The sequence below is a fragment of the Mobula birostris genome, chromosome 32, assembly GCF_030028105.1.
Source record: "Mobula birostris isolate sMobBir1 chromosome 32, sMobBir1.hap1, whole genome shotgun sequence".
Taxonomy (NCBI): domain Eukaryota; kingdom Metazoa; phylum Chordata; class Chondrichthyes; order Myliobatiformes; family Myliobatidae; genus Mobula; species Mobula birostris.
In genome coordinates this window covers 15,941,010-15,955,034 of record NC_092401.1, presented here as the reverse complement: position 1 = coordinate 15,955,034, position 14,025 = coordinate 15,941,010, and the positions used below count along the sequence as shown (strand labels likewise).

General features: G+C 40.4%; 1 protein-coding gene across 8 annotated transcripts in view; it reads right to left on the bottom strand.

Annotated features, from left to right (window-relative positions):
- pnpla6 (patatin-like phospholipase domain containing 6) overlaps positions 1-14,025 on the bottom strand; it is a 196,591-nt gene that overhangs the window by 59,303 nt on the left and 123,263 nt on the right. For all 8 annotated transcript variants that reach the window (XM_072248096.1, XM_072248099.1, XM_072248098.1 and 5 more), the window contains 5 exons: positions 13,789-13,902; positions 12,788-12,863; positions 9,591-9,737; positions 8,728-8,791; positions 5,717-5,885 (listed from right to left, as the gene is read on the bottom strand). In XM_072248096.1, coding sequence (XP_072104197.1) covers positions 5,717-5,885; positions 8,728-8,791; positions 9,591-9,737; positions 12,788-12,863; positions 13,789-13,902 — 570 coding nt within the window. The remainder of the gene's footprint in view (positions 1-5,716; positions 5,886-8,727; positions 8,792-9,590; positions 9,738-12,787; positions 12,864-13,788; positions 13,903-14,025) is intronic.

The window sequence follows — 14,025 nt, the reverse complement described above, 5'->3', positions numbered from 1 at the left end:
ACTGCAGCAGTGAGATTGAAGAGATCTTGAACACTTCCACCAGATGGTTGACATGGGTTTTCAATGCCCTGCCAGCTACACCACCTGGGCCTGAAGCCTTGCAAGGGTTTATCCTCTTGAAAGATGCTCTGACATCGGCCTCGCAGACAGAGATTACAGGCTCACCAGATGATTCATACAGCCTTGTAGGAAATAATGGCTTTCAAATCTGTCCAGAGCTGGTGTGCATCTGATTCCACCTCTACCTTTAATTTGAATAGCTTTTTTGCCCTTAAAATAGCCTTTCAAAGATTGTACCTGGCCTTGTATAGTTCTGTATCGCCTGTCTGGAATGCCACAGATCTAGACCTCAGACTATGAATCTCTTGATTCATCCACAGCTTTTGCTTCGAGTATGTCTGGTAGGTTCTTGAAGGCACACTCTCGTCCACACAGGTGTTGATGAAGTTGGTGATAATTGTAGTGTATTCATTCAGATTCAAATATGAATCCCTGAATTTTGTCCAGTCTACTGACTCAAAGCAGTTCTATAAGCACTCCTCTGCTGCCCTTGGCTGCACCTTCTTTGTCCTTACCAGTGGTGATGTGGTCTTTAGTCTGTGCCTATACGCTGCAAGCAGAAGTACAAGCAGATTATTGGATTGTCCAAAGTGTGGGCATGTGATGGCATGGTAAGCATTCTTGATGATGGTGTAACAGTGGACAAGAGTGTTGGCTCCTCTGGTTCCACAGGTAATATGTTGGTGGTAGCTGTTCAAGGACTTCAAGCTGGCCTAGTTAAAATCCTTTACATTGATAGGAAAGGCATCAGGACGTGCTTTTTTCGTCACTGTTATTTAAGGTGCTCAGCTTCTCCAGTGCCTGCCTGATGTTGGCCTGAAGTGGAATGTACGTGGTTACCAGAATGATAGCAGTAACTCCCTTGGCAGATAAAATTGATGACATTTGACAGCTGTGTATCTGAGGTCAGGAGAGGAGGACTGAGACAGAACCGCCAAGTCTGTGCTCCACGATGAGTTAATCATAAAGCATACTCCACCTCCTCCATCTTTAAAAGACTGAGGTGCCCTGTCTTTATGCTGAATAGTGAAACCATCTGGCTGCAGCAATGTATCCAAAATGGCGGAGGTGAACTATGTTTTTGTAAAGCAATGTACAAAACAGTCTCTGATGTCCCTCTAGTACTGTAATCTTGCTCTGAGGTCTTTAATTTTCTATTCCAAAGACTGCACATTCACCAGCAGGATAGTTGAAAATGGAGATCTGAACCCACTGAGTTCCAATTGTACTTGCAGACCAGCTTGGCTTCCACAATTCTGTTTTCTTAAAGGGAATCTGCACGTATGACCCAAGTCTACCGATATCACTATATTTGTATATCGATAGATACTAAAAAATTTCTAAAGGTGTACCATGGAGAGCATTCTAACTGGTTGCATCATCGTCTGTAAGAAGGGGCAACTCCACAGGATCAGGAAAAACTGTAGAAAGTTGTGAACTCAGCCAGCTCCATCATGGGCACCACCTCCTCAGCAAAAAGTGATGCCTCAAGAAGGTGGCATTCATTGTTAAGGACTCCCATCACTCAGGACATGCCCTCTTCACATTGCTACCATCAGGAAGGTGGCATGGGAGCTTGAAGACACACACTTAACGTTTCAGAAATAGCTTCTTCCCCTCCTCTATCAGGTTTCTCAATGGACAATGAACCCATGAACGATAATTCACTATTTTTGCTCTCTTTTGTACCACTTAATTTAATGTTTTTTATTGTATTACTGGAGAGGGTTCAAAGGAGGTTCCTCAAAGTGATTTCAGGATTGAATGGCTTGTCATATGAAGAGCGTTTGATGGTTCTGTGCCTGTATTCACTAGAATTCAGAAGAACAAGGGGTGATCTGATTGAAACCTATCGAATGGTGAAAGGCCTTGATAGAGTGGATGTGGAGAGGATATTTCTTATGGTGGGAGTGTCCAAGACCAGAGAACACCCTCAGAATAGAAGGGCATCCTTCTTGAATGGAAATGAGGAGGAATTTCTTTAGCCAGAGAGTGATGAATCTGTGAAATTCTTTGCCACAGGCCAAATCTTTATGTATATTTAAGGCAGACATTGGTAGTTTCAGGGCATGAAGGGATATGGGGAGAAGGCAGGAGATTGGGGCAGAGAGGAAAATTGGATAAGCCGAGATGAAACAGTGCAGTAAACTCGATGGGCCAAATGGCCTAATCCTGCTCCTATATCTTATGGTCTTATTTTTTATTGTAATTTATAGTTTTAAAAAATTATTATGTACTCCAATGTACTGCTGCCACAAAACAACACATTTCACAACATATGCCAGTGATATTAAACCTGTTCCTGATTCTGTTCGTTTGCAGGATGTGAGTATTGCTCATCAGGCAAACAGATTTATTTTGCTCAACCTTGTGGAAGTATAAATTAGGCAGCCCTGGTGGACTATCCAAACTGCTTATATAAAATATTGCATTTATCCATGACACACTTAAGAGTGAGCCGATAATAGGGAAGGATGTCTTAAAAGTTCAAGGGCAAGTTTAATTGTCATTTAAGCAAACATGAATACACATGAATACAACCAAATTAAACAGCATTACTCTGGGTCAAGGTGCAATACACGGTACCAACAATCATACGCAGCACAAGGCACACACAGCACCTGTAAGGCAGCAGTAAAATACATTTGCACTAAAAAATGTAGTTCAAGATATAACTGCACAACAAAGTGAGGATAATAAACGAGAGATTCTGCAGATGCTGGAAATCTTGAGCAACACACACAAGATGGTGGCAGAACTCAGCAAGTTAGGCAGCATTTTTGGAGGGGAATAAACAGTGGATATTTCAGAACGAGACCCTCAATCAGTATAGAATAAGAGGGAAGAAACAAAATAAGATAGTGGGAGGGAAAGCATGGATGATGCCTGTTTTCCCACTGAGCTGCCGTTTTTGCACAGTGTTCGTTGCAATGTGCTAACGTGAAAATGGCATGAGAGAATTCCTTCAATAATAATCTTTTAACATGTCAAAAATGATGCAAGTTAAAAAGGTACCATGCATAACTGAAGAGTATTTATTGTTTGGTTGAATAAGACATTATAACAAGACCATGCCCATGCCCTTTGATAATTTTGATAGATCCCATAACCCAATTTAAAGACCAGCAAGGGCCTCTTCCCCATATTAGTCAACATTAAACCTTTGATCAACATCACTAAAGACAGATCAATAGGTTGTTCATGATCTTTTTTTTAACTTCTGGGATCTCACTGCACGCTAGTAAAGAGGCAGAACGGTTTAAATACATTTCAGTGATTGCCAAGTTTTCTTTAAGCCCAAGGATGTGAATTGAGGAAACTGCAAGTTAATCCTAAAATAGCAAAGGAAGAGGTAAAGGAAACAGAAACATGATAGTGATTATTAGTCCAGCTAGACCTTAAACAGTAGCTACTTCTTCACCACAGTGACATTGCAGAACTAACAACAGGTACAGGAAGGCATTAAAATACGATTCTATAACTACACTTCGGTAGGCTAACTAAAACCAGCTGGGTGTCAGTGGAATGCCTCACAGGGAAGGACATATAGTCAATTTATCAAATGACAGATGGGAAACATAAGGAGGAATGATTTGCACACATGTGACCACATATTATGTCCGAGGTAACTTTGACAATAATGTTTCAGGACAGTGGCTGGGGCAGAAACACAATGCTATTAAGACAGGTGAGGATATGCGAAGTGATTATTACCTTCAAGGCAACACACACATAATTACCTTTAAGGCATTATCTGTCCATGTTGAGGAGCTTTACAGTCAAAGAAACACAGTTACTGATTTGGCTTTCACTCCCTCTGGGAGGTTGAAATTGACCACAACTTTTCTTAATTTTTATTTCACATCTGGCAGCATATTTTTTCTGCGCTGCCACTGTTTGATGAGATGCTGGATTTTCAAATGTTCTGGTTACTAGATTGCAATGGCCTGAGATACCATTACTGTGAATCACATTATGTTTCAAATATCTTGTGAAAATAAAAAAAACAAAATGGAAATATCATGCATATGAAAAGAAGATATAAAGAAAGCCAAGTTCGGTAAGAATTTAAAAAAAAACTCTATCAAACATTTCAACATTGGGAAATCAGTGGTCAAATCAGCAAAGCTTAATCAAGTGGCTCAGGATAACCACCACACTTACTTTGAAGAGGAAATATGCTCAACAAATGGAGACATTGCAGAGTTTCACAACTCTTCCGTCTACTGTGCTGATCTGACCAAAGATTTTAAACTCTGATTATTTTAAGCATACACCTGATTTTCTGATAGATAATGGTAAAAAAAAAACATGATTTTCTGTTGCTATATGTCCTTAAAAGTTGCAGTTGCTACAGGTTTATGTTAGAGTTACCGGCTATTGTTAAAAGTGCACCACATGCTTTTGTCATTCAGATGAATCTTTTACTGCCAATCATTTAGTTAAAAAATAGCACTAACTGTGGTAAAAAAAACACCTTTACAGATGGTTGTTTAAAAGCAGCGTTCATTTGCTGCTCAAAATAGTCTCTAAAAAGAACAAGGAAGGAGTTAATTTGGTTCAATTTGAATCTACCTTAGTTGCAACATTGCAATATCTCCCAAGTTCATTGGAAGATCAAGTATCCTCTCTCAGGCTAACACCTTAAGTACTGGTTACTCTCCACCAGTTCTGCAGGGGCAACTCATCATTCAGGTGCCTCATAACAATCTCGTAAAATGCCACCTCTGTTACAAGATCTGTCACATAAAGATATTACCAGATGGACGGAGAAGATCAGGTGAAGTGCTCAAGGCCCTCCTAAAGAAACGTAACATTCCCCACACTCTTGGATTCTCTGCCAATGTGAAAAAGGAACACTTAGCTACAGAGCACATCAGGCCATGCAATAGGGACAATACAGATGCCCTGCATGAATGGCAGTTCACTAATCTCACTGCCAGTCACCTCTTGCCCCAACTGTGGAAAATTCTCATCAACCACCTCAGACCTCACAGAACCAGAACAGAAGAAAGCCATTCTCAATCTTTGGAGGTTTACAAATTTATGAAAAGCATGGATATGATAGGCAGAACATTTTTCTCAGGGCATGGGAGTCTAGAAGTAGAGGGCACAGGTTTAAGGCAACAGGAAAAGTCAAAGGAAATCTAAGGGGCCAGCTTTTTAAAAAGTTTTTAAGGAGATCTGGTGGGTGAGTACCTGAGACAAGAGAAAGTGATAGGGCCACATAAAATTACAATTTTTAAAGGAAATTTCGACTGGTGCTTAGACAGCAGAGAGATACAGGTCTACTGCCAGAAAATGGCATTAATATAGACATGGTTATTTGGTTTGAAGCATCTGTTTCAATGATTGCCTGTGATCCACAGGGGCTGTCTCAGAATATAACCTGAATTTAAGCTCATGGGACAACACTTCCAAACCACTAGGTCAATAGTGTCATGTTTAATCTCTTTCACATATGGTTGTAACACTATCTTGTTAATTCTACATCACTTCCTGTAGTTCTGTTTCCATGTTTCTTTGCCACTACAGCCAAAAGGCTCTCTTCATTAACTTGTTGATGACAACAGCATAGCATATTAAGCACACACACACGTATTAAAGGAAATCAGCCAGGTTTGATAATTAAATATTAAGCAAGAGTTCGTGCTACCTGTCCCAAGGAGGGTTCCTGATCTCCAAGTCCAACTATCAAGATGCAGTCAGCTTGTCGAATGCAGCGTTGGGTCCAAGGAGTCATGCTGTAGTCAGTCTGGTACAGCACAATACGATGTATGTCCTCTTGCTGGGCCAGCCAAGCTGAGAGACGATATTCATGGATGCTGTAATAGTATAGAAAGACGCTAGTTGCTCAGGGTGCAATATTAGGAAAGCTCATGCTCTGCAAACTAACTGTTCAAAGCCTATAGACAATGCATAGCCAGAGGAGCCGTGGACTCTGATGTCAGGCACTGAGTTGAAAGTGAGCACAAAGGGCACGATCACCAGGGGACACTTCATCACTTACTAAATGCGATGGATTCATGTCTCTGCAGAGGTCCAGAGTGATTCTTATGAACAAGTGTAAATAGAGCAAGTAAATTCCAACCAGAACATTTGAATGATTTATGATTCATTATAAGTGGGTGTTGATAGGAACAAGATTGGGGGAAATATTGCTCTACATGTATTAGTCATTAAGATTTTCTATTTATTGTGCTTTAGTTATTTTATATTATCACACTGTACATTCATGGGGTTATCACGTATCCCAGACACTTTCAGAAAAGAGAAATAGTGGGTGTTTGAATTTTTGAAGTGTAGATAATACTCAGCTGTGTAACTTACTGTTTATAGTTTCCATACAATTGCATGCCCACAGCAAGCTTTCAAATTGTATAGAAGCTAGTAAAACTAATCTAATTGGGAGAGGGAATGAGTTAATAAAACAGCCCATGAATATAGGCAAGCACTTGAATTGCCAATATATACACATCTATCCATTAAGTGCGCTGAAATGGGATAAATGTGGTTAAGTACTTGGTGATGGGCGTGGGCATGAACACAGTGGACCGATGGCATTTCTGTGCTGTTTGACTCCATGAAGCAGATTGCTTGAAGGGAGCTCCTTTCCATGCTGTGCACTAATCTCAGTGAAAAGACAGAACAAAAGATGCAAAATTCACTCTTCAAGAAGCGAGAGAGGCAGAAGTTGGGAAGATGTTGGAGTCGATTATTAAGGATGAGGTCTCCAGGTATTTGGAGGCACACGATGAAATAGGCCATAGCCAGCATGGTTTCCTCAAGGGAAAATCTTGTCTGACAAATCTGTTGGAATTCTTTGAAGAAATAGCAAGCATGATAGACAAAGGAGAAACAGTGGATGTTGTGTACTTTGATTTTCAGGTAGTCTTTGACAGGTGCTACTCATGAACACATGAGGCTGCTTAACAAGCTACGAGCTCACGGTATTACAGGAAAGATTCTAGCATGGATAAAGCAGTGGCTAATTGGCAAGGAGGCAAAGAGTGAAAATAAAGGGAGCCTCTCTGGTTGACTACCAGTGACTAGTGGTGTTCCACAGAGGTTTGTGTTGGGACCGATTCTTTTAATATTTTACGTCTATGATTTGGATAATGGAATTGATGGCTTTGTTGCAAAGTTTGCAGATAATATGAAGATAGGTGGAGGGACAGGTAGTTTTGAGGAAGTAGAGAGGCTGCAAGAAAGACAGGCAGATTAGGAGGTTGGGCAAAGAAATGGCAGATAGAATACAGTGTCTGGAAGTGTATGGTCATGCACATTGGTAGAAGAAATGAAAGGGTTGACTATTTTCTAAATGGAGAGAAAATACAAAATCCTGAGGTACAATAGGACATGGGAGTCCTTGTGCAGGATTCCCTAAAGGTTAATTTGCAGGTTGAGTCTGTGGTGAGGAAGGCAAATACAATGTTTGCATTCAGTTCAAGAGGACTGGAATATAAAAGCAAGGATGTAATGTTGAAACCTTATAAAGCACTGGTGAGGCCTCACTTGGAGTACTGTAAGCAGGTTTGGGCCACTTATCTTAGATAGGATATGCTGAAATTTGAGAGGATTCAAAGTTCACGAAAATGATTCCAGAATTGAATGGCTTGTCATATGAAGAGTGTTTGATGGCTCTGGGCTTGTATTCACTAAAATTCAGAAGAATGTGGGGTGACCTCACTGAAACCTATCAAACGGTGAAAGGCCTTGATAAGAGTGGTTGTGGAGAGACTGTTTCCTATGGTGGGATTGTCTAAGACAAGAGGACACAGCCTCAGAATAGAGGGGTGTGTTTTTAGAACAGAGATGAGGAGGAATTTCTTTAGCCAGAGAGTGGTGAATATGTGGAATTCTTTGCCACAGGCAGCTGTGGCCAAGGCTTTATGTATAGTTAAGGCAGAGGTTGATATTCTTGACTGACCAGGGCATGAAGGGATAAGGGGGGGGGGGGGTTGGGGGAAGGCAGGAGATTGGGGCTGAGAGGAAAATTGGATTATCCACGATGAAATGGCAGAGCACACTTGATGGGCCAAATGGCCTAATTCTGCTCCTATTCAAAACAAAGCCCAATTTATTTGCTCAACTCTCTGGCAGGGATCTTGATACCACAACTAAACAAGAATGTTACCAATAGTTATAATAATAGTTATAATAACAATTTATGATTAAACAATTAACAATATTTAAAATTCATTTTATAAGAATTATTACATGCATATCAATGAACCTAGTTAAAACTCAGAAGACTTAACTAGAATAAAATTATTTTTAAAAAAGTTTCCCCTTTCTCATTTAAACCTTAGTGAAATCTGACCGAGTGCAGGATCAGAGAAGTAGTATACCAGTGAAATACTGGAGAATTCCAGGGAGACTGAGATTCAACCCTATACATCTCTTAGGAGAAATTTAGAATAAGAAAGTTTGAAGCCCTTCCCAACTCTGCCAAGAGGAAACATAATGCATATGTCAAAGACAATGAAAACGTAAATGTTTTGTCATGCGCAAATTATTTTGGGTTACACTGCTCACTAGTAACCTAATAGGTTTATAATTCTATCAAGTTATTTATACTAGATCTCACCAAGTATTAATTAAACCACAACTTCTAGCTGCAGTAGCTAGAAGTATTCCTGTAGTGTATACGTACAGCTTTCTTACCTGTCCAATGCTGATGCGCCCAGTCGCTGCCTAATGATATCACTGGTCATCAGCAAAGTTGGTCCTATCAAATCATAAAGACAGTAGTTTAAAGCAATTGTTAATGCCTTTGTAAATGGTATAAATGACTGCCATGCAAAGCAATTTGCTGGTAAAACATTACATCAATTGCGGTGCTCAAAATATCCTTCTTGCCAATTCCCCCAGCCTCTCAGTAGAACAGCACATCCTGGTTATAATTATTTTAATTTTCTTGCAAAGTTTTCTTCATTACAAAAATTGCAGACCCAGTCTAAGTGCTGGATAGAATTGCTAGAAACTTGCCTGCAATCCCTTGTTCTGGTTGCTATAACATCTTCTACGTGGACAACAAGTTAAAAAGTGGAGTACTCACACTAAGAAGAGTACAAATTAGTATTTAGTCTTTAATGCTAACCTTTTTTCACAGGCGACAGTACAGGCATGTTTCTTCATGTACAAGCCACGGTGCCAATGGACAGCCTTCTACCAGGCTCCCACAGTATGGCACTGAGCATCATGATAAGTAATGAAAACTTACTGGAAATAACCAGTTCTCAAATTCCCTTCTTATAACTACTATTAGGAACTGGGAGCCTTGACACAAAGAGGCAGATCAGCACGCTGTCCTGAAAGTATTCACTTCAGCAAACTGGCATTCAATAAACAGAACAGGCACAGTGAAACTAAGGTTAGGGTCCAAAATGACCATTTGTTTGAGTCACAGTATTTCTCAAACTTGCGTTGTTGGTGATCTTCTTTCAAAATCTAAAACTTTCTGAATTTACAAAGCCAAAGAATTTAGTGTTCTCCTTCCTACATCTATGTAAGGGACTCACACTAACCAATTGAATTGAGTGCATGCATCAGTTCCATGGCAAAGGCAACAATTGGCACCTCATCACAGACAGGAAGCACAGCCACGGTGGAAAGGTTACTGGTTGGGTTTGTTACATCAGCACTGCTAGCTGTTGAAAGTCCCAAGCTTGAACCTGAAAAGAATGGAAACAAAAAAATATATACAGTATATTTTGGTGTTTTGTAGAGATATTTAGTGTTGAAATAAACAAATGAAAGCTCATCATCAGAGGCTGAAGGCACTCTGGTAACACATTACTAGCCTATTCCGCCATCAGCACTATATCAGGAATGAGACGATGCCTTATTTATATTTGTTTATATCGAATAAAAAATCACCTCCCTCACAAACAGGGTGAGTTTGTGAGTCATCATAAACAGGATGCATCTGGTAGGTAAGAGTAAATGGGAGGCTAGGGAGAAAGAAGACCTCCTTAGAGATCAGCAGGATCACCTACGTCTTGAGTCTATGTCTAAATGTGTGGGATTTTCTTTGTGTTTACTGAGAAAATCATGTTTGCTCAAGGGTTGAGGAAAACTAGTGGAGATGTTCTGGAGGACATTTATATTACAAGGGAGGAGCTATTTGTAGCCTTTCACATATTTAGGTAGATACATTTCCTGAGCCCAACCAAGTACATCCTTGGACTTTGTGGGAGGCCAGAGAGGAAATTGTGGAGGCTTTTGCAGAGATTTGCTTCATTGTTAACTACTGGTGGAGTCCCCGAATACTGGAAGGTTGCTAATGTTCTGTTGTTTAAAAAGGGTGGCAAGGACAAGTCAGGAAACTCAAGGCCAGTCAGACTGACAAAAGTAGTGAGGAAGTTACTGGGGGGATTCAGAGTGACAGGATCCATCAGCATCTGGATAAGTAGAGTCTGATTAGGAGGATTCAGCATGGCTTTGCACATGGGAATTCAAGCTTGACAAACCTTTTTGGAGTTTATTGAAGAGGTAACCAAAAAGGTATATGAGGGTAGGGCAGTGGATGTTGTCTATTTGGACATTATTTGGCAAGGTCTCATGTGGTAGGCTGGTTTGGGAGGTTAGGTCCTATGGAATCCAAGGAGAGCGATTCAGAATCAGATTTATTATCACCGGTATGTGTTGTAAAATTTGTTACCTTAGCAGCAGCAGTTCAATGCAATACACAATATAGAAGAAGAAAACAAAAAAATAAAATAACAATAATAAATCAATTTCAGTATACGTATATTGAATACATTAAAAATTGTGCAAAAAACAGAAATAATATATATAAGAAAAGTGAGGTAGTGTTCACGGGTGCAATGTCCATTTAGGAATCGGATGCAGAGGGGAAGAAGCTGTTCCTGAATCGCTGAGTGTGTGTCTTCAGGCTTCTGTACCTCCTACCTGATGGTAACAGTAAGAAAAGGACATGCCCTAGGTGCTGGGGGTCGTTAATAATGGACGCTGCCTTTCTGAGACACTACTCCTTGAAGGTGTCCTGGGTGCTTTGTAGGCTAGTACCCAAGATGGAGCTGACTAAATTTACAAGCCTCTGCAGCTTCTTTTGGTCCTGTGCAGTACCACCCCCATACCAGACAATGACGCAGCCTGTCAGAATGCTCTCAATTCTAGGAAGGAAGTGGTACATGTGGGTAGTGAAAAAGGCATTTATCACAAAGCAGGGCACTGAGAACAGAAATTGGGACATTATCTTGCAGCTGTACAAGTTGCTAGTGAGGCTGCACTTGGGGCATGGTGTTCAATTTTGATCAACTTGTTACAGGAACATTACAATAAACCGGAAAGAGTGCAGAAAAACTCAGGAGGATGTTACCAGTCAAGGTCCCTAACGTCAGGAATATATGGGAATGAGAGGCAAACTTACGGAAATATTTAAAATTATGAAAGCACAGGTAGGGTGGACAATAACAGTTCTTTCCCCAGGGTAGGGGAGTCCAGGACTAGGAGGCATAGATTTAGGGCGAGAGAGGAGAGATTTAAAAAGAGACTTGAGGGGCAACTTTTCCATGCAGAGGGCGATGAGAAAATGCTTTTGGGGAAGTGGTTGAGTCAGGTAGAATTGTTATCATTTAAGAAGCACCTACATAAGTGCATACAGGAGAGAGGCTTAGAGTGATGTGGGCTGAATGAAGGAAATTGGGACTAGCTGGGTGGGCACTTGGTCAGCATAAACCCATTGGAGCGAAAGGCTGTATAGCTGTATAACTTATTACATAAGTATTCTCTTACAAGGATTAAAATATGAGAGGTTCTTTATTGTTGTGAAACGTTCTTAACCAGAACAGTTTAACAAATTGGAAATGCAGTCAAGAAGAGCATTTCCATATGGAATAAGATACCTGTTGCCCTGCAGCAGTTGACATACATCCCAATGGTCTAACAAACACTTGATCATATCAATGGGCTTATACACAAGATAGGGAGAACAGTAAGCATCGAAGAACACCTTCCCCCCACTGAGTACAGATAACACAGGGAGAATTTGCTGTCTCCTCAGATAAGACTGCAGTGATTACAAAAACACAACTCTATGAAGTGTTGGAAATACCAAGGTCATGAAGCAGCTGTAGAAACAGAGACAAGAGTTACCACTTCAGATTGACCAGCTTTTCATCCGAACTATGAAGAGAGGAACAGATTTAAGATGCTGGGGGAGGGGGGTGGATTGAGAGAACTAAGGGGAAGGTCTGATGGAATGGACAGCACAAAAAAATTAAATGACAGAACAAATAATGACGCAATTGAAGGATGGTGGTAACAGTACGAGAAAAGAAAGAAAGTGCAGACCCGAAACAGAGAAATGTCTGCACTAAAGAAATAAACTGGGTTGTAGAAAATTGAACTGAAAATGCATTAAGAGATGGTTATCGAAAAAATTTTGAACTGAATACTGAGTCAGAGAAAAGATGAAATATCACAGAGTATCAAAGTGACAAGTGATTGATAAGTTGGGATCATCTGGGAAGCAATGTGGAGATGGTGGAGGCAGAGGAAGGGAAGAGGAAATGTGGAAGGAAGAGATGGGGGTTGAAGAAGAGGGAGAAGCAGGAAAAGGAGACAGAAGAAAGGGTGGAGTGCGGGGGGGGGGAGAGAAAAAGCAGGGAGGAGATTGAGCAAGATGGTTGAAATGGAATCAAACATAATCAATTGAACACAAGTGTCACAAACCCTGATCCCATGTCTGAAACTCTACCTGGGAATGGTCCATGCACCTGCTGCAGGTTGCCCAGGATCTTCTGGCCCAGTAGATGAATTAATCGAGTGACTACCTGCAAATCACACAGTTTGACAGTAAAAGCACTGGACTCATAAATGGCTGCAGAATTTCTAATTGTAATCCTGTGTGTTAGGACATTTTCAGTTCCCGTCATGATACACCGTAAAATTTTCCTCTTGTACTTTATGCGCTCAGTGAGGTTATTACGAAATAAGAAATTTGAGTGAAAGGTCCAGACTTCTGACAGTTAAATAATTCAGAAATAAAATGAATACATAATGTGAACTGAACTGACCCCCTCAGGCTATGACTGTGTATTATTCTTGTAATTCTTAATCAGGGAGCACTGCCACTGTAACGAATGAGGAGCCTTTAGCTCAGACACTCTTGGATGTGTGACCCAATGATGAGGGTTTGTAACATCTGCAGACATAGGTCTGATAGATTCAATATTCTCATGTTCTTAGTATTTTATATTTTCTATATTAATTATTTACACAATTTGTCTTCTTTTGCACATTGGTTGTTTGTCAGTCTTTGTTATTTATAGTTTACATAAACTATAGCATTTCTTCATTTTGCTGTAAATGCCTGCAAGAAAATGAACTTCAAGGTGACAGTGACATATACATATACATACTTTGATAATAAATTTACTTTGACTTTCAACACTGTTCGCTGGTGTCTACACCGGGAGACCCAGGTGCCAGCCCTCAGCCTTGTCCCCACATAGTGCTCTGGCAGATCTCCTTAATAGTGATAATTGCCTGTTTAGAAAGTGGCAGTATCTGTGAGACATGCAAATTGAAATTTAATGCTACTAAAAAGAGTAAACTACAGTAATGATTTCTTGAAACAAGGAAGTATGACTTTAGTTTGGTAGCTTCGAACTTGGTGTTATTATTATCCACTGTGCGATTTTGCACATCAAGAAAAGCATGGTTCAATCTCTAAGCATCAGCCATTTTCTCACTCACCTGAGGATACCTCCGTTTGATGTTGTTCAGTGTTCCCTCTGGTAACTTGGCCAGTTCCGAATCACGAACAGCATGCATCGTGGTGGCTCGGGGCTGACGTGTCAGGGCTTCCACCTGAACCAGAGTAAAAATTTTCCCGTGAAGTGATGCTTAAGCTACAAAAGATGAACAGAGACAGACAAGCAACAACCTTCTAGTCCGTCCAGCTTGTCTCTCACAACAATTATTATTATACAT